This window comes from Zygotorulaspora mrakii, chromosome 3 (genome assembly GCF_013402915.1).
Source record: "Zygotorulaspora mrakii chromosome 3, complete sequence".
Classification (NCBI taxonomy): domain Eukaryota; kingdom Fungi; phylum Ascomycota; class Saccharomycetes; order Saccharomycetales; family Saccharomycetaceae; genus Zygotorulaspora; species Zygotorulaspora mrakii.
The window spans coordinates 179,874-199,693 of NC_050721.1; the positions used below are offsets into that span (position 1 = coordinate 179,874).

The window sequence follows — 19,820 nt, forward strand, 5'->3', positions numbered from 1 at the left end:
CATGCGATATATTAAACAATGCTTGACCTGCTTGTGACATCTCTTCTTAATGAGTTGATGCTGGGGCTGTAGCGATGGCCATTCGGAATATCCGATATGACGGGGTAATTAGGATCATTTGGGATGTAACCTTGACCTGCAATGCTGTCATCCCATTTTTCCAAACTATCATGACTCGTTTTTTTCGATTGCGAACTATTATTCCCGGAAGATATGCTTCCATAGTTTACCCAGTGCCTGCTTTCCCCTTGGTTTTCAAATCTGAATCCATGCTGGAGCCTGCGCATGCGAGATGATGGATCTGCCCGTGCAATCAATGAACTATCAGCAGTTGGCTCAAAATTCTGATAATTGTAGTATGTCGGACCCATCAGGGTATATGCAAAATCCCACTTCAAATCACGACATCCAAAGCAATCTTTCAAGGCATGCAAATAGGCCATTCTGGCACTTTGAGGCATGCTTTTTGAAGAGTATGTCGTCCATGAAAATGCGATGGAATGTAAAACAGCAAATCCAATCATCTCAACGCTTAGTAGCCCATTTTGGTACACGTAAGCAGCGTCGAAACTACCATTGCTATCAAACCACCCATTCATAGCCAACAGCTGAATTAAGATGCCCTGCCAATAGGATGCGAAAATAATTAACTTTACGCAAAGGAATTTGCTCCACGGGTTGAATGGTTTCAAGTCGCTGTAAAAGCACTTCCAGAACAATGCCAAATTATACAGAGACCATGTAACCGAGATGTTGTATAGTATTAATAGCACGGTTGAAAATTTTGGGATATCCCAGACAACGCATACTAAAGACCCTAGGCAATAAAACGGCTTGAACCACACGTATTGTAGTATCCCTCTTTTCACCATCAGAAAATCACTAGGGTCTGATAAGTCTATCTTCCTCATAAATCTACCGAATATCGGTATTGCATGACTAGAGGGGATGTGCTCAAGGCATATTTCGGTAATTATTCGACGTTCACCTCCTAGGATTAGTATTAGTAAAGAGAAAAACGTATATATCACAAATGCTTCGTAAACCTCCCTTATGGGATCCAGGTAAAGTTCAGAAATCGCAGGATGCAATGTGGCTGTCAAGCATGTTATGCAAAATATGGGTACTATCAGTTGTATCCGCACCGTCAATCGCTGCTCGTATGGTCTCCGGTAGTTCAGAAACTGCATCGTTATAGAGTACCCAGAGATACCCAAAGCGATTACTGTACATATGAGACAGGTAGCCTGCCACCACCACGGCAGGTAGCCACTTATATTCATAACTCGACTGACTTCCTGGGTTGATATTCTTGCTTTGTATCACTCACTATAAGTCATCTTGAAATGGGCCATCGCCCCTGTCCTCTAAAGTAAAAGCGGCTCAGACCAAGAATCCAAGTAGCAACAAATCGATTAAGGATTGAAAAGAACTATCTTCAGGGAGTAGCACGAAGTATATATGTGGACATAATTCCACATGTGATCATAGATTCAAATTGGCTCTAGTAAAAAGAGGATTTTATACACGTTGTTTGGATTGTATTTAAATGCTTCTTTTCAAACTAGCTTTACAGCTAGTTAGCTTATGGTTATTGTATCCGGCGGAAATTCAAGGAGCCGGTGTGACCATGCATCTGACTGTCCTTGCTAGAGTCGTACCTGAGGATTGGCAAGCTTATTTTCCCTGGTTAAAAGCTGGCTCTTTTTTCCCGGATTCATTATACTCTTGCAAACCCAGTAAGAAGTTAAGTCAATTTGCTGAAGCTACGCATTGGCCTCCATTTCTGATCGATTCGATAAACTATTGGCACGAGAAATATGGCCAGAATTCCGTTACAAGATCATCTCAGGGCTCTCTACGGTTGCAGGCTTTTCTACTTGGTACGTTCACACATCAGGTAGTGGATTCCTCTTGGCACTCGCTAGTGAGAGGGTATAGGTCTCATGGATTGCTCCGTGTGCTTTCTGAGACGGAGTTTGGTGGTGAAATTGACGATGCACATCAGTTTATTGATGTTATGGGAGAATTCATTGGTCTGAGTAACGTGTTGCGAGATGGCCAAAATAGTCAATGGATGTACTACACAAATGCCAACTGGTCATTACCTGAAAGGGAGGACATTATGGAGCTTCTTTATAGGAATGGTTTGACTGACCATGACATTACTTTTGCAGAGCTTGATATCTGTGTCAAGAGGGGTCTTTCAGGATCAATCAGTGAGATCTACACATTCTCAAAGAGAAGAAATCAGGTACTTAGCGTTGCATATGGTATCTCTCCCAGAGCACGCGACTTCATGCAGGAGTGCTGGCTTGGTGGAGAATTTGATTTGATCGCAGTTTTGGCAAAATGCTTACCTGTAGTGGAAAAGATGTTTGAGCAAAGCATTGGGTCAAAAAACATGCTAAAGCAATTAAAAGTTTGCGGAAATCTTCCCCCAATATCCAGTCTCGGCGCGATTCCTGATGGTTTGGTCAGAATAAACAGAAGCTCAAACCCCGTATTCCTGACACCTGTGGCTTCACTCTCCGCTTTTGGCTCAAGCATAACGACGGGTAGGTTCAAAGATGATGGACAGACATACGTTGCAGTAGGTGCACCGATGGAAGATAGCACCGGTTCCATTTATCTATTGCCGTTGCACAAGATAAAATCTAAAGACTCACATTCAAACGTCATGGAGCCCTTCACTCTCATGCGAGGTCAAAGAATGAACAAATTCACCTACAATGGTGTAGATTACTTAGTGGTGTCCGAACCTGGCTCTAACACTTTTTATTTTTACCATAATGATTTCTTATTGTTAGAAATAAGGGATGGATCAACGGCTGATGCTTTGCAACTTCAGGTATCCTCCATTCAGGATGTAGATGGTGACGGTATCCCTGATATATTACTCTCTGGGGAAAGTTATGGCATTAACGAAACAGGTTCTGTTACCATAATTTTTGGAGCAAATATAGCTGAATATTTAGAGAACTATCATGAAACTGCTCGTATCGATTTATCTTCCCTAAGCACCATAAGGTGGCAAGGTGGCCCATTATCGTTGCCTTACCAGCACTTTGGCGCTAGCGTAACATCTTCGCATAATTATACTGAGAAAGGGTTTCTATATGTGACATGTCAAAATGTGGGAGCTGTCTTTGTTTACTCTTTGTGTGGATTGCAAAACAATATTTTGCCAAAATACGTTGTAATGGAAAAGAATATTATGTTACCAGACGAAGAGACATTATCAAAGCTTGAGAAAGTCACTTCAAAAACTCATGGTATGTATGGCAAAACTCTTTACACTTTCACCTACGAAAACGAAAACTACGTTGCTATTTCTCAGCATTTGTTCAATCAGGTATTTTTGTACAAAGAAAGTGATGGTTTCCTGGTGTACTATTTGTCTTTAAATCTTGTGGCTGACATAGAACCTATTCCATTTACAGTTGGGTTCGGAGCAGCTATTGAATATGACCCTCAAAAAAAGCTTTTGTATGTCTCATCACCGGGAAGCTATAGTGGAAAAGGGGCCATTTGGAAAATATCAATGGTAGAAATGAGAGAAACTGTCAGTCTGTGGAAATCGGATAAAATTTTGGTGAACACTTTAAAGCATCTGCATATGGTCAACCCTTTAAATGAGGATAAAGGAGTGATTAATTTTGGAAAAAGCTTAGCGGTACATCAAGGAAACCTGTTAGTAGGTGCTCCTCAGTATAAGTATGGGAATTTAAATGGCGCTCAGCTAACAGGTGCTGTTCTCCTGTAATGGCTAGAAATTTTTAGCATTTTTAAAAAGTATGAAGTGTATTTACAATAAATTATGTTATTCACAGGATGCACGGTTACGTCGCGTAAAATCTACACGCTAGTTGAATTTTTATTCTTTTTTTTTTCTATTCTTCTTTCAAGCTTCTCTTGTCTTTCTCTTTTCCTATGCTCTTTCAATGCTTGTTTTGCTTTGTCTTTATTATTATACAAGGCAGGTTTGGGAGCTAGTTTGATCATCATTCGTGTTCCAATATTCCCATCCTTCACCGGCTGCACTGAATAATCCTCTGTGATTTGATCCAGTTTTTTTAAGACAGATTCCCTTTGTAATAACTCTTTGTCAGAGATACCTTTAGTTTCTAGCTTGTTCGAGCGCAGTTGTTCAAAAGAGGATGCCCAATTTCTAGAATTAATACTATTCCTATCATCAAGATAAAGATAAACTTTGAAGCCTCGTTTTAACTGACTTACAATTTCATGTGCCTTCTGTTTGGTTAGATCATCAAGCTTAATTTGCCAAGATATCTTAATCTGCTTCACCAAATCTTCTGCCCTTTCAGTATCGTTTGTATTCACTTGTGCCTTCTTCATCAATCCCATACTGACGAGTTCAGCTTGTTTTCTTTTAGCGATTTCATCGGAATATCTTTTTAAGGCCGTTTTTCTGTCAACCAATTTTACAAGTGGTATTTGCGCATGTTCATTGATCTGTTTAAAATCAGCTATAGAGAACCCAGATTCACTCAGGTTGACTCCCTTAGCAAATTCACGAATACTGGTCTCTTCTATTTTGTTACTCTCTGGATTTATAACATGAATGGTACCAGATTTATTCATCCTCATTACTTTACTCATAATAAAATTTGCAGCTTCTTTATCTCTCTCATTCCCAGTATCCCATTTTATGACTATATTCTTTCTTCTTGAATGAAGTAATTGCCTATCGCCAGAAGCTGCTTGGAACCTGTTTTTCCCACGACCACCATTTGTAAATCCTTCTCGATGCTTGGAATCATTAGTATCGTCATTTCTGCGAAGTTTTTGACTTTTCGAAGAAATGGCATTTCGAATAATATCATTGTTCAGTGTCCAATCGGACTTTAAGCCATTCTCCGCAAAAGTTCTGATTACGGAAAGCGGTGGGAGTAGATATCTTGTAGCTCTTGCAGAAATTATTTTCCACATCATCCGCTAGGTTTTTCATAAGGAAGAGTTAGCTCTTAAAAGTGATGCAATTCAGCTTGCCATTCTTCACCAAATACTAGTATGCTATAAAGAGCTTTCTTTTGTCACGTGAGTAAGACTCGTATTCAATGTAGCTCTTTTACAGGGTTCAAAAGCATGACAGATGAGATACAGATATGAAAAGATTATTTTACCTTGCTATTAAAGTGAGTTTTGCGTTATATAATTGTTGATTTGAATAATGTACATCTATGATTTCTCAAAGATAGGTTTTGTGAGTGAGCACTTGCAGAAACCGCGGCAGCCACGAATAATCGCATCTTGAAGTCCCCACAAAAAGATGGCTTATTATAGATGGCTGGACTTGATTAACTGCTGTGAACTTTGAAACTTTATAATCATAAGTCTACACCAATCACCATAGCCAGTAAGGCCATTCTTACAAAAAGACCGTATCTCATTTGCCTAAAGTAAGCAGCACGGTGATCGTAGTCAACTTCCTCTTTGATTTCCTTTACACGAGGTAGTGGATGCATAACAGCCATATGCTGCTTAGCGTGTGACAGAATTCTATTATCCACAACGTAGACATCCTTCAAACGATCGTATTCATCCTTGTTTTCGAATCTCTCCTGTTGTATTCTAGTACAGTACAGAACATCAGATTTTGAAATAATCTCTGGAGTGATCACTTCACTTTCAGTTCCCAATAATCCTGCTTCAGCTAATTCTTTGCGTAAAGCATTTGGCAATCTCAATTCATTAGGAGAGACAAGATTAATTCTGACTTGGTAGTGTTGCAGTAATCTCGTCAATGAATGAACGGGTCTACCGTACTTCAAATCACCCATAAAGGTGATGGTAATACCATTGACAGTACCCAATTCTTCACGAATTGTGAACAAATCTAAGAAAGCCTGTGTTGGATGCTCACGAGAACCGTTACCACCGTTCAAGATTGGAACCGGTGAGTACTTGGCGGCTATGTGTGCTGACATTTCGTCTGGGTGACGCATCACAATGGCGTCTGAGTAGCATGCCAAAGTTCTTATGGTATCTTGCAGCGTTTCACCTTTCTTCACTGAAGAAGAGGATGGATTGATGTTGACAGTTCTACCACCTAAACGTTCCATAGCTGCAATGAAAGAAGAAGAAGTACGTGTAGAAGGTTCGTAAAAAATAGTGGTTAAAACACGGCTTTTCATCAAATCTAAAACACCTTCACGTTCAACTGCAGCTCGTAATTCCTGTGCGACTGCAAATAGGGCATGGAAGTCAGAACGCTTAAACTGTCTAACTGACAAAATATGTCTGCCCTTGAAAGGATTGTTGCTACGGATCAAGCTTTGAATGGCACCAGGTGCAAGCAATTCTTTGGGAGGCCTCGATGACATTAGTCTTTGCTCTAATGGTTGGTCAACCAGTCCTTCTCCCTCATCAAAACTGGAGATAGAACCGCGTCTCTCGTTGGAGAAGGAAAATTTCCTTCTAGAAGCTGTGGTTTGCACATTTAGAGGAGTTTCATTGGCGGCTGAAGGAGTTGATGGAATGTTCTTGGATACTATGATAGATTTTCCTCTAGGATCAGTAGCAACCAAATCACCACTCAATACAACCGTTTCGTTGTTTATCAAAACACGCTCAATACCTCCACTTAAGCCTCCTTTGGTATAAGGTGACCATCTTTTGGTGTGTCTGAACGAAAAATCGAGATCAACTTCAATGACGCAGTCGTTTTGTTGCGGAATATTGAAGATTTTTGCCGGATTATCATGTAGACGTTCAACGATGTCTTCCATAGTCAGCTTACCATCTTCTACTGCTGATAAAAGCAAAGGCAAAGCATCCTTGATTCCTAGGCCAATATCAACCTTGTTACCCGTTACATGAGCCAGAGCAGTAGGTAAGCCACCAATGGAAAAAGCATCGATAGCGTCCAGGTTCTGCCAGAAGAATTCTTGATCTTCCTTAGTTGGTAAAAAGCTGGCTTCTGGATAATCATCTTGAGAGACGAATAAAGAATGGATGTTGACATCGCATGTCACCCTTGGGTCTTTCTCTTTAACTGTCATGATTAAAGATAAATCTTCTTTGTTGGAAACGCCAGTAATGTGAAGAGATCTATTTTGAAGAGATGCCAACAACATGACGGAAGCTAGGTCAGAGGTTTTGGCTTCTGCGATAACAGGCTTATCGATGGGCCAGTTTTGAAGAATTTCGGCAACCTTGGAGACCTGATTCTTTAACTCACGGAATGGCAGGAATAAGGCACTCACGTCATTTGCTGCCTGTGCCACATATTCGCCATTATTCTCTGTTCCTGCTACAGTAAACGAAAAATTAGCGTAAGAGGAATCCTCGGCGGCGGAATTGGCAGCTTTCAACGATAGGGCATCAGTTATGATTGGTCCAGTCACAGCCCTTGGCATGATTTGGCAAAAGGTGAAACCGGCTTCCAGAGAAAGACGTGTTGTCTCCCTCAGTTCTGCAGGGCCCTTGATTACGTTCGAAACGTTAGGAACAAATGTTGCAATATTAATAAAACCTGGAAGAGTAACTGTTCTGTGCGACGTTTGTGCGTCACGTTCCGAAACTCCCAACGCCATATTTCTTGACAAAGCTTCAATAAACAACTTAGCACATTTAACATTAGTCACCAGAGGGACCGAATAGTCGACAGCCATACGACGTGTTCTATAACCTTTTGAAACATAGGAGGCTGGACGACGGTATCTATTAGCAGATGGCAAATTAATGTACAGATCGATTTTGTTGTTTGCTAAGTGGTGAGTCAAGGAGTATTCCGATTTTTCATCGTCTTCTTGGTTTAGCACTTCCAAATATTGGACAGGGATACCGTGCTCAGAAATAAAATCAGCTGTACCAGCAGTGGCAAACAGTTTGTAGCCCATGTTATATAATTTCTTCACACAGGGTAAAAGTTCCTGCTTTTCTTTGTAGGAACCGATGGAGAGCAAAATATTCTTCTTTGGTAGTTTAAAACCAGTAGAGAGTAAAGCTTTCAAGTAAGCTTCATACTTGGAATGGCCAAAAGATGCGACTTCACCGGTGGAAGCCATTTCAACGCCCAGAACAGGATCTGCACCAGCAAGACGAGGAAAAGAAAACTGAGGAACCTTGATAGCAACGTAGTCATCTGGTAACTTCTCTACTGGGTAAGGAGTAAATGGTAAGCCCATTATAGCTTTTGTTGACAGTTCAATTAAGTTTACACCAACGACCTTTGAAATAAATGGGAAGGAACGTGAGGCACGAACATTGCATTCAATAACTTTGATTTCGTTGTCCTTCGCGATGAATTGAATATTAAATGGACCGGTAATCTTCAATGCTTTACCTATCTTGGCAGTTGCGATAACAATTCTTTCTACCGTCTCAGGATCCAAGTCTTGAGGAGGAACAATCAATGTGGCATCACCTGAATGAACACCAGCATTTTCGACATGCTCAGAAACAACGTGCATCACTAGTTCGCCATCTCTTGCGACAGCGTCCATTTCAATTTCTTTCGCATTTTCGATGTACTTGGTGATGACGACAGGATAATCGCGAGAAACCTCTACAGCTTGGTTTAAGTATGATTCCAAATCGTCCCTAGAGTAGACTGTATTCATTGCAGCACCGGACAGGACATATGAAGGACGGACAAGAACAGGATATCCAACATTGTCTGCAAAATTCTCTGCTTCAGCCATAGAAGTCAATTCTTTCCATGCAGGCTGATCCACACCAATTTGATCAAGCATACGAGAAAACTTATAACGGTTTTCAGCACCATCAATCATTTCTGGAGATGTACCCAAAATTTTGACGTTTTCACGATGTAGCGACATAGCAATGTTATTTGAAGTTTGACCACCCATAGAAACAATTACACCGGCTGATGTCTCGGCTTCATAAATATCTAGAACTCTCTCCAAATTGATGGTTTCAAAGTAAAGTCTATCAGCTTCATCATAGTCTGTAGAAACGGTCTCGGGGTTGTAGTTGACCATTATCGTCTTGACATTGTTTGCTCTCAAGGTTCTAACTGCAGTAACGGCACACCAATCGAATTCAACTGAGGACCCGATACGATAAACACCGGATCCTAGTACCATAACACCTTTATCATCGAAAGTTACATCGTGCGTAGAAGCATTGTAGGTCATATACAGGTAATTCGTATGAGCTGGGAACTCTGCAGCGACAGTATCTATTTGCTTAACAAATGGTACAATTCCGTATTCCTTTCTTAGTCTACGAATAGCAACTTCGTTGGAATTCAAAAACTTGGCAATTTGTCTATCATCGAACCCCAATTGTTTGGCTTGCTTCAAGGCGATAGATGGTAGCTTCTCCTTGGTTCCATATGCTGCAATCTCGCGGGAAAATGCCACCAAATCATAAAGCTTGTTCAAGAACCATTTATCAATGTTTGTCATTTCCCAAACCTTATCAACAGAATAGCCAAGATTAGCAAAGGCATTTGCTACTGCGAAAATACGCAAATCAGAAGGATTGTTCAGTTCATAGTCTATGTCTATTTCCAAATCTGTTTCATTGAAGCCCAAGTTACTGTATTCTGTGGATCTAATAGCTTTTTGAATGGCTTCCTCAAAAGTTCTACCAACACTCATAACTTCACCCACAGATTTCATGGAAGAAGACAGTTCAGTAGAAACTCTTGTGAATTTTTTCAAATCCCATCTTGGCATCTTCACGACACAGTAATCCAATGAAGGTTCGAAACAGGCACAGGTTGATTTCGTAACGGAATTTGTAACTTCATTCAAGGGAATGTTTAGACCTAATTTTGCAGCCGTGTAAGCTAAAGGATATCCGGTAGCTTTTGACGCTAGAGCAGAAGAACGAGAAAGACGCGCATTGACTTCGATAATGCAGTATTCCTTTGAGAAAGGATTCAAAGCATACTGGATGTTACACTCACCAACGACACCCAAATGTCTGATAACGTTAATAGCGGTGGTTCTTAACATATTGTAGTCCTCATCACTTAAAGTTTGGGAAGGAGCTACAACAATAGAGTCACCGGTATGAATACCCAATGGATCGAAATTCTCCATGTTACAGACTGTAACACAATTGTCGAATGCATCACGAACAACCTCGTATTCCACCTCTTTCCACCCCTTCATGGATCTTTCAACCAAAACTTGTGGAGAGGACGCAAACGCAACATTACATAAGTCGACCAATTCCTTGTCATTGTTAGCAAAACCAGATCCTAAACCACCCAAAGCATAAGCAGCTCGAATGATAACCGGGTAGCCAATTTCCTTTACAGCATCTAATGCCTCTTGAATATTGTTAGCAGCAGCGGATTTTGCACACTTTTCATCAATTTCTTCGATGGCTTGAGCAAAGAGTTCACGGTCTTCAGTTGTGATAACGGTTTGAATTGGGGTACCTAAAACTTTAACTCCCAAAGTTTCGAATTCATCTTTCATCTCAATACCAACCGACAAAGCTGTTTGACCACCAAATGTGACATAAATAGCGTCGGGACGCTCGTGAAGAATCACTTTCCTTACGAATTCAGCTGTAACTGGCAAGAAGTAAACCTTATCGGCTAAACCTTTAGATGTTTGTATAGTGGCGATGTTAGGATTGATTAATATGGTGTAAATACCTTCTTCTTTCAAAGCTTTGATTGCTTGAGAGCCAGAATAGTCGAATTCACCAGCTTGGCCGATGGATAAACCACCAGAACCCAACACCAAAACTTTTTTAGCCTCCACTCTAGGATGAGCGTTTCGGTTCTCCTCCAAAAGCCCGCCTGGAAATTCAACAGGTTTTAATATTCCAGAGAATTTGTGCTCCTTGACAGATTGAATGAAAACATCAAAGAGAAACTCCGTGTCCCTTGGACCTGGAGTAGACTCAGGATGGAATTGGACGGAAAAGTATGGTAGATCAGTGTGGTAGATACCTTCATTGGACTCATCGTTTGCGTTTGTGAATAAAGGTTTCCAGCCATCTACTAAAGTTTCAGCGTCGACAGCAAACCCATGATTTTGCGAAGTAATGTAACACCTGCCACTAATTGTGGAAGTACAAGGGATATTATGTCCACGATTACCGAACTTAAGCTTCGAGGTCAAAGCACCACTAGCTCTAGCCAATAATTGATGACCTAAACAAATACCAAAGATAGGCGTTTTCTTTGATTTTAGCACGGCTGAGAGTTTAAGGGATAGCTCTCCCAACATAGATGGATCACCAGGACCATTTGAAATGAATAGACCATCGTATTCTTCTTTAGTAAAATCATAGTCCCAAGGGACGACCAAGAGTTCCACACCACGTTTGACGAAGCAACGAATTTGATTGTACTTCATACCAACATCAATAGCCAGAATTCTTAGAACCTTATTATCAGGACCTTTCTGTAACATGACATATTCATTATCAGTTGGTGGAACATATAGCTTAGGCTCCTTTAATGAAACTTTGGAAACCAAATTTTTGACATTTGGATCAACCCATTCACAAATATCAAACTTATCTTGCCATTCTGGGTCAACTATTGACAAATCGATTGCAGCGACACTGGATTTTTGCAATGACAGTCTCCCGAGCATAGAGCCGGAATCTCTTAGATGTTTGGTTAGAGCTCTCGTGTCGACACCATAAATGGCTGGAACATTTTCCTCCTTTAGCCATTTGCCCAAAGAAGATTTGGCCAACCAATGTGAATACTCCTCTGTGTAATGAGAAATGACTAGACCTGAAATATGAATTCTATTACTCTCGAAATACCTTGGCAGTTCCTCGACGAATTCATCTCTCAGATTACGATCAGGGACACCATAGTTTCCAACCAGCGGGAAAGTAATAACAAGGATTTGTCCTTCGTAAGATGGGTCCGTGATCGATTCAGGGTAGCCAACCATACCGGTTTGAAAAACCAGCTCACCTGCAGCTGATTTTTCGGCACCGAAAGAATAACCAAACACTGAAGTACCATCCTTCAACTCCAAGGCGACTAAGCGATCACCTGTCGATTTCATGGGAGGGGTCACAGGCAGAGTAGGAAATGCTAGCATATTAATCAAAGAAGTACTAAACGAAAACTGCGAGGGGAAATATCAGCAATGTACTTTAAAAAGTGATTTGTGGGGACTGGTATCTAGATTATCGAATTGGAGTTAGTACAACTGGAACCTTTATCAGTATGGGGCTTCGATATATGAAACATGAATAGAGCCAGTGACATTAGAGTCCGTCATATCATCCATCAATTTTCATCACCTATTCCCTTCGAGGTCACTGCGCCCGGTGATTTATGACTTATCTTCTGTCTTAATCTCATCGCATTCACATTCAATCTAAAGTCCCCCCTTTCCCCTTTCCTGAAGGAGAAGCACCAGGAGGATTTCGTTACATACCACAAGTACAACGCTTCGTAGTTCTTTCTTCGAAGGATTGATCTTCAGGTTGAAAGCACACTGTTTTTTCCTTGAACTGAAGATGGTAAATTAATGAAAATTACTTATAAAGTGAAGAAGATTATAATGGGCGGCAAAAGTGAAAATTTTTTATCACAACTGAAAAAAAAAAATGGGACATTTTTCTACAGGACATTTCCGTTGGACTTTTTCAAACACTAGGTAGACATTTCCGCCGGATTTGTCCAGCTGTTGTGACATGTCAGAGATGACGACACTCATACGTACACAAGAGTCATAAGTACTGCAAGACAAAGGACTTGATCTTCAATGGCAAGTGAAGTTAGATAGTATGTCTAAGGTTCGTCTGTATCGAATTATCGTCGAATTAATGCATTTCTATATATATAGTTTGATTATGATCTAGTAGGAGAACTTTTACGTAGTTCTAGTGTGATGCAAAGCAATGGGAGGTTGATTAACAAACTCGCCGTGTGCCTCCAGATCGTCGTCGTACGAATCATTATCAAAGTTGGCAGCAGAATTGAGCGAAGACATCGGTGCTTCTTCTGTGTATTGGCCATTTTGAGTAGTAGATGATTCTTGTAATGGATCATCACCAGTTTGTGAAGTCTGTGAAAGATTGTACTGTTGATTGTGATTGTGAGCTCGGTACGAGTGCAAAAGGTGTTCCTCCGGTTCACTTACGGTGCGTCTGAGCTTTCTGAGCGCCGAGCCGACAATGCCGGATTTATTTTTGAAATAAGCAGTGACTGGGTCCATGGTGGTGCCTCCTGCATCCCCTCTGACACCTCTTTTCAACTTCAGTTCTTCTATATGATCGATGTTGTCCAGTCTTTCACTTGGCAATATAATAGCACGGTCGAGAGCATATGGTAAACCTCTGTGCCTGCCCCTAATGAGCATGGCAATGATTACTAGTTTAGACAGCGTAGTGAACTGCCCCGAGAAAGAAGTATAGGTATTGGGATAGCCCAACGACAGTCCAACAGTACCATATGCGCTGACTATTTCGAATAGTACCGCAAACACGTTGAAGTTCGGTTTTGATGTGTCCTGAATTTTCCCCCCCTCGCAAATGCATATTATGAATAGCCCCAAAAAGAGGAACCATAGATCGAAGGAGAGCTGCTTTCTTAAATGCGCACCGATGAAGGATTCATTCAATAGTGTCTTTTTCGGTTTTTTCGAAGTATGACTTGAGCTGTCAGCTGGAGTATCAAACTCACTTTCGGCATTTTCGGGTTGCTCGCTATTATCAGAACTGCCGTTGTCTGCACTTGTGCGATCAGATTCATCATCCTTATCATCTATATCTCCATAAAGGCCAAGAGATTGCTCTTCGTAGACATTCGTCCTTCTAATGGAAATGGCAAGTGGTAAGACAGAGACGTACATCATTAACATGTAAGAAACCTGCACCGATGGATGCAACATGCTCAAGTCGACTACCGTGAATCCAGCGGTCCTTGTACTGATTGCCTGAAACAAACCGTCCAAAACTCTAAATCCACGTGACAGGGGCCTCAACACTGCAGAATGGAAATCTAGAATAATGAACAGAATCAAGTCAGTTCCGTTCAAAAAAACCAGTGTTGCCAGCAACCACCAAGTAGCACCAGATGGGAACAGTAATGTGAAACAACGACGAGGATGATCAAGTAAAAATCCTAGGTTTTCCCGCCGTTGTGAAAGTTCTGGAGAGAACTTGAACATAATCCATATGATAGACCGCAGCAAAATCGGGAAGCCAGTATTGCCTATAACGATAAACCACATTATCGTAATTAAAGGAAATATCGCTTTATTAAAGGAAAGCATTGAATCAGGAGTCAAGGTGAAACCAAGATCAGTAAAGGCACTCATAGATGTAAAAAATCCCCACCACGTAGGTGAAACACCATCACTTCTCACAATCTGTTTATAATTACTCATTTCTGAGATCCATGGAAGAAGCATTACAAAGGCCATTATAAGGAACCCAAAATAGTAAATCAATAGAATTTTACAAAGTAATTTGATTGATGTATATTCAACACCACCTAACTCTTCTTTTTGCATTTTCGATAGGCCCACGAAAGTTGAGTTACGCCCAATTGTCGGTTGCCAGGACAAGTAGTTGGAGCTCATGGTTCGCGATAATGGAGGCCGATTTCTTGTAGCTTCAAAATTTGGATCAAACTGCAGTCCGAAGTAACCTTGTTCCTCATCACCAGCAGAGTGATCTGACATACTGTGACCACTTTGATTCTCAGCCTGTTGACTATTCTCATCCCCTTCAGAATCGATATCATTAGGCGAACTCACACCAGTCACAGAACCGTTTCGCTTCCTGCTTTTCATTGCGTTATTGTAGGTTTCATTGTAACTATTTCCCTGGTCTGCAGGTAGGTCTGGGGTATAGTCGCTATCATCTGGTTTGTTATTCCAGCTTTTTCTACGCTTTAACAAAGCCTGCTTTTTGTGTCTTCTCTTCCAATTATCGTAAATCATGGTTTGAAAATCTGGGGATTGCGCTAATTTTTCTATATCTTTGGCATTTCTCAAATCAAAAGAGCCGGTCTTTCGCAAATTGTTTGAAGCTTTGAGTCGTGGGGCATCGCTTTGGTCAAAAGAAAGAGCTTTATTTAAAGGTCTATTTTTTCTTACAATGGATTGCGTTTCACTATCATCGTCACTATCATCGTCATCCGCAAAATACTCTTCCATGTTGTTCTCATCATTGTGGATAGTAGAACCCCGTTCAAGTTTATCGATGAAGTTTCCGGATAGCCTCCTTTTGATTCTTTGGCGGAGTCTTTTCCCTCTCTTCAATCCTGTCAAAATTGCATTTTTTGGCATACTTTTTGATTTTTTATTTTCAATGTAAGCTCCTTCTGTAGATGATTTGCTTCTTTTTGGCTGAGCAGAAATGTCGAACTTGATTAGAGGTCCCGGTTTTTCCATATCTAGGTTTTGTTCCTCACTATCAGATTCTTTATCCGACAACCCATTACTATTCAAATCAGTTCTCGGAGAACTTGTTAGACTGGACTCATCTTCGTGCAGACGATGCTGCTCGGTACCACGCACACGCGAATTTTGTCCCTCATTTGAGTTATCTTCCATCTGAGTCCCGCTTTCATTCTCTGAGTCTTGATTGTCTCGGTTGTCTTCGTCGTCTTCATTCAAGGCGTCGTCTTTTGAAAGTAGAGTACCTCTCAGAGTTGCAGCTTTGAAGCCTGCGTCACCTTTTCGTTTCCCATCTGTTGGTGCGCCGATGACCAAAGGAGGTCCGTCCTCTTCTCCAGTCTCGTGATGCTGATCTTTTAACATTGTTATGGACCTGTACATATCTTCGGGAGAAATGTCGGCGGATCGCCGCCTACCTACAAATTGTTCTCTAGTTGGCTTCTTCCTTTTACGTATCGGCTCATCGAAAGTTAGCGCACCACTAGTTTGTAAATGTTTGCCATTAGCATTATCCTTGACTGTGTTTGAGCTTGACCAAGAAGAGCCGTTTGAATCCACGCCTGTTTTAATCTTCTCTTTGGGATTTGATTCTTGATTGGTAGAATTACCTGGCTCATTTTCATCTCTAAATAGCATTTTCCCACTGAACAGCTTTTCTTGAAAATCCTCCCTTGGGGATGATGAGTTATGTGATGCCGACAACGTTCGATGATGCCGTTGAGGATTATGGGACATTGTCCTACTGGTCAGTTCTCTCTCCAAGATAGTCTTTGTTCTTCTCATTCTGAAGTTCCTTCTAGAAGAATCTCTAATACCATCAAAATATCTTTCGAACCAATAAAGTCTAACAAATGCGAGGCAGCCATGAATGGCAATAGGAGTACAGAGTATGCAAATAATGTAAAGAACAATCTGCTGATAAAGTGAAAGATCATTCAAATTAACGGTATTCAGACCTCCTTGCGTCGTGCAACCAGTAGAGATGAAAAGAATATCAATATATGACGCATTTTTCACTGGGTATAGTAAAATGGATGTAATTATAGTCATCATTATTATGTAGAAATAGTGCACTGCAAGAAAATTTGGAAAGACATATTTCTTGAGAGGCTTCATGTAGTGGCCACATGTAGCAATTGCATCTCTGAATTTATGGCCGAACGTTTTCTCATACCGCTTGTTCAAAGATGCTAATGTAGGTACACGACTTAAAGTCCTGCTTATCATGCAGCTAGTTTCCTCCAGTGACAAGCACTACTACAAATTCAATGTTAATAAAAGAGAAAAACTGGGTAAATGCAGTAAGCAATATCAAAATGTAAATCAAACGAATATCGTTATGTGCGGTCGATCATCTAACGATAGTGACACGAGATGTTGTTGAAACATACCTTTACTTCTGGCCAAATCTGCTTTCCTGCTACAGGGCGCATTTTGGCTAAGGTATTTTGATATGGGCCGTATTTCGCGGGCTCGTGCAACGTAGGCGACGATTTGAAAAAAATGAAAAAAAATAAATGCGATTCAATGAATAGCGATGAGATATGATCTTCAATGGTCGGAGGTAGATATAGCAGCCACTACAGCGGTCCGATAGCTGTTTAGAGGATTAAGGAAGGGTATGTCAGGAAAATCGGGCCAGGTGGGACTGTCAGGTCAAAAATATAAACGTAAGTCAGTCAAGAAGGTTCGTCCTTTCCAAAGAAATGAAGTTGATAATAGGAAGCCCCCCCAAGAAGTGTCTTTTGTAAGTACGGATCCGTTATACGAAGATGATGATGATGAAAATGACGATGACGATGGCTCCAGGGCAGCCTCAGATGTGCACATAACTTTCAAACAGCTCCAAGCGAAAGCACAGGAACTTTTGAAAACCAGAAAAAGTTTACCAGTCTACCAGAACAGGGATGAAATAATGCAATGCATTGCACAGAACCAGGTCACTGTACTTATCGGTGAGACGGGTTCTGGTAAATCGACGCAGATCCCGCAGTTTCTGCTAGCAGATGTAGCGAAGCGCTCTCAGAAGAATACGAACGCGAGGACCAAAGGAGTTGCGATAACGCAACCACGTCGAGTGGCAGCCATCAATCTGGCAACCAGAGTTGCACAGGAGCATGGCTGCATGGTGGGTGGTGAGGTCGGTTACTCGGTTAGATTCGATAATTGCACTAGCAAGAAAACAAAACTGAAGTATCTAACAGATGGTATGCTGTTAAGAGAACTTATGATGCATAAAACCCTGAAGGACTACAGCACGATTATCATCGACGAAGCGCACGAGAGGACAATCCTGACGGATTTGATTCTGGGATTTTTGAAATCGCTGCTGAAGGGCGCACGACCCGATTTAAGAATAATTATCATGTCTGCAACGTTGCAGGCAGAGAAATTTAGTTCGTTCTTCCACGATGCCCCCATTCTGTTTGTAGAGGGGCGTAAGTTTCCGGTAGCGCAGTACTATCTACCCGCACCCTGCGACGACGTTGTGGACAGCATTATAAGATGTTGTGTTCAGATCAACCTTGGCGAGCAGCTGGGAGATATTCTCTGTTTTCTCCCCGGCCAAGAAGAGATTGATAAAGCGGTCACCATACTGAACAAGATATCAAAGTACATATCCGACCAATGCAAAGTGCCGCTGATGGTCGGACTTCCGCTGTATGCAGCGCTACCGCCCGCACAGCAAGCCAAAGTATTCAGTAAACTCAAAGGGTTCAAGAGGAAGGTCGTATTCAGTACCAACGTCGCAGAGACCTCCGTGACGATATCCGGCGTCAAGTTCGTCATTGACTCCGGCCTACGTAAAGTGAAGGTCTGGAGACATCAACTGGGTTTAGCCACCCTGCTTACTGTGCCCATATCACGTGCCAGTGCGATGCAGAGGACAGGCCGTGCCGGTAGAGAAAGTGAGGGTAAGTCGTACCGACTGTACTGTGAAAAGGATTTCAGCCAATTGCCCATGCAAACAGAGCCCGAGATAGCAAGAAGTGACATCACGTCGCCCCTCCTGATGCTGAAGCGCTACGATGTAGACGACGTCGTCAATTGGACATGGTTCGAGCACCCCGGCAAAGACGCCATGATCCTGGGACTGCAGGAGCTGTACCAATTGGGAGCATTGAACGATTACGGCAAGATCACGAAGCGCGGAGAGCAGATGGCACTCCTGCCCTTGGCGCCGCAGCTAAGTAGCGTTCTCATCCACGCGAGCGAGGCCGGCTGTCTCTCCACGGTAATCGACATTGCTTCGTGTCTCAGCGTCGAGAATCTGCTGTTGAATCCGCCGCCGGAACAAAGAGACGAGGTAAATGAGAAACGGGTCTCGCTCTGTAACGAGGGTAACCGATACGGCGATTTGATCATGCTGAAGGAACTATACGATATCTTCACCGGCGAGCTGCAATCTGCAGCCGAGAAACAGGAGTGGTGTAGAGAGCTGTGCATCTCGTACCGGGGCTTCAAGAACGTCCTGAAGATACGAGGCCAGCTTATGACGTATTGTGAGAGGTTGTTTTCCGGGGAAGCTCGCACTACCGCACAGGATCAACCGGAAGCGGACCACTCATCGACCGTGTTGAGATGTTTTCTAACAGGCTTTGCGAGGAATTGTGCCATCGGGATGCCGGATAGATCGTACCGCACGGTGGTTACAGGCGAGCCAATCAGCGTGCATCCCTCGTCGATGCTGTTCCTCAACAAGCAGTGCCCCGCAATAATGTATACCGAGTACGTTTTCACCACCAAGGGATATGCACGAAATGTCAGCAGAATACAGCTGGACTGGTTGCAGGCGGGAAAGGCGGTTGCCAAGGAGAGGGCGCACAACGACTAGATGACCCCGCAATTTCCGAGCACAACATCGACATAGCAACAGATTGTCGGCAGCATACCAACCAGAACACTACATACGATAGATACACCGCTTATAGAACATTTTGACCCTCACTGCCCGCGTTTGTCCCTTGTCCTGTGTCCCACCTGTGTGCCCGGCGCCGTCGCGTTTCAGGGGTCCACGACAGACTGCCATTTTCGAGCCCGCAGAGATGCGGCTGCGAGTTACCCGGGCCATGACGTCACCGGCCGCGGTGAGGGGTTGCCCTCCTCGCCGCTGGCCCCTCACCGCTGCGCAGCCGCCGTGCAGCCAGAGCAACCGCAGGGCGGAGGGGCACGTATTCCCGGGACGCAGCATGCGCCCCAGACGGACCCGCAGACGCCGAAAACGTCACACGTCACACTGCACGAATTTCGTCATATTTTTGCCGCTTTGCCGTACAAAGCTCGGAGAGCCCGCGCATATCCTCTTGGTGGGACCGTATCTACGGGCAGCAAGGGCCCTTCGAAGATTTCTCTGCCGGCCCTCCTGCCTTGGCGTCTACCTTGGCATCTGTTTCTGCTTTGCTAACTGCATTGCTAACTGCATTGCTAACTGCTAGCGCAGTTATGTAACGATGTGCTTACTGTTCCGCTAATTGCATCACA

General features: G+C 42.5%; 6 protein-coding genes across 6 annotated transcripts; 2 read left to right on the forward strand and 4 right to left on the reverse strand.

Annotated features, from left to right (window-relative positions):
- Nucleotides 1-11: 11 nt before the first annotated feature.
- HFL1 (Hfl1p) lies at nt 12-1,283 on the reverse strand (the record flags this gene model as incomplete). Its single annotated transcript, XM_037287575.1, has 1 exon — nt 12-1,283. One exon carries the CDS (start codon nt 1,281-1,283, stop codon nt 12-14), a length of 1,272 nt encoding a protein of 423 aa, XP_037143470.1.
- Nucleotides 1,284-1,549: 266 nt separating this feature from the next.
- HG535_0C00920 (uncharacterized protein) lies at nt 1,550-3,766 on the forward strand (the record flags this gene model as incomplete). The annotated part of the gene is made up of 1 exon (XM_037287576.1): nt 1,550-3,766. One exon carries the CDS (start codon nt 1,550-1,552, stop codon nt 3,764-3,766), a length of 2,217 nt encoding a protein of 738 aa, XP_037143471.1.
- Nucleotides 3,767-3,858: 92 nt separating this feature from the next.
- On the reverse strand, nt 3,859-4,956 carry AIM23 (Aim23p; the record flags this gene model as incomplete). Its single annotated transcript, XM_037287577.1, has 1 exon — nt 3,859-4,956. The coding sequence occupies one exon, from the start codon at nt 4,954-4,956 to the stop codon at nt 3,859-3,861; it is 1,098 nt and encodes a 365-aa protein (XP_037143472.1).
- A 395-nt stretch (nt 4,957-5,351) lies between these two features.
- On the reverse strand, nt 5,352-12,023 carry URA2 (bifunctional carbamoylphosphate synthetase/aspartate transcarbamylase; the record flags this gene model as incomplete). Its single annotated transcript, XM_037287578.1, has 1 exon — nt 5,352-12,023. One exon carries the CDS (start codon nt 12,021-12,023, stop codon nt 5,352-5,354), a length of 6,672 nt encoding a protein of 2,223 aa, XP_037143473.1.
- Nucleotides 12,024-12,803: 780 nt separating this feature from the next.
- Nucleotides 12,804-16,565, reverse strand: TRK1 (Trk1p; the record flags this gene model as incomplete). Its single annotated transcript, XM_037287579.1, has 1 exon — nt 12,804-16,565. One exon carries the CDS (start codon nt 16,563-16,565, stop codon nt 12,804-12,806), a length of 3,762 nt encoding a protein of 1,253 aa, XP_037143474.1.
- A 394-nt stretch (nt 16,566-16,959) lies between these two features.
- DHR2 (RNA helicase) lies at nt 16,960-19,173 on the forward strand (the record flags this gene model as incomplete). Its single annotated transcript, XM_037287580.1, has 1 exon — nt 16,960-19,173. The coding sequence occupies one exon, from the start codon at nt 16,960-16,962 to the stop codon at nt 19,171-19,173; it is 2,214 nt and encodes a 737-aa protein (XP_037143475.1).
- Nucleotides 19,174-19,820: the final 647 nt, after the last annotated feature.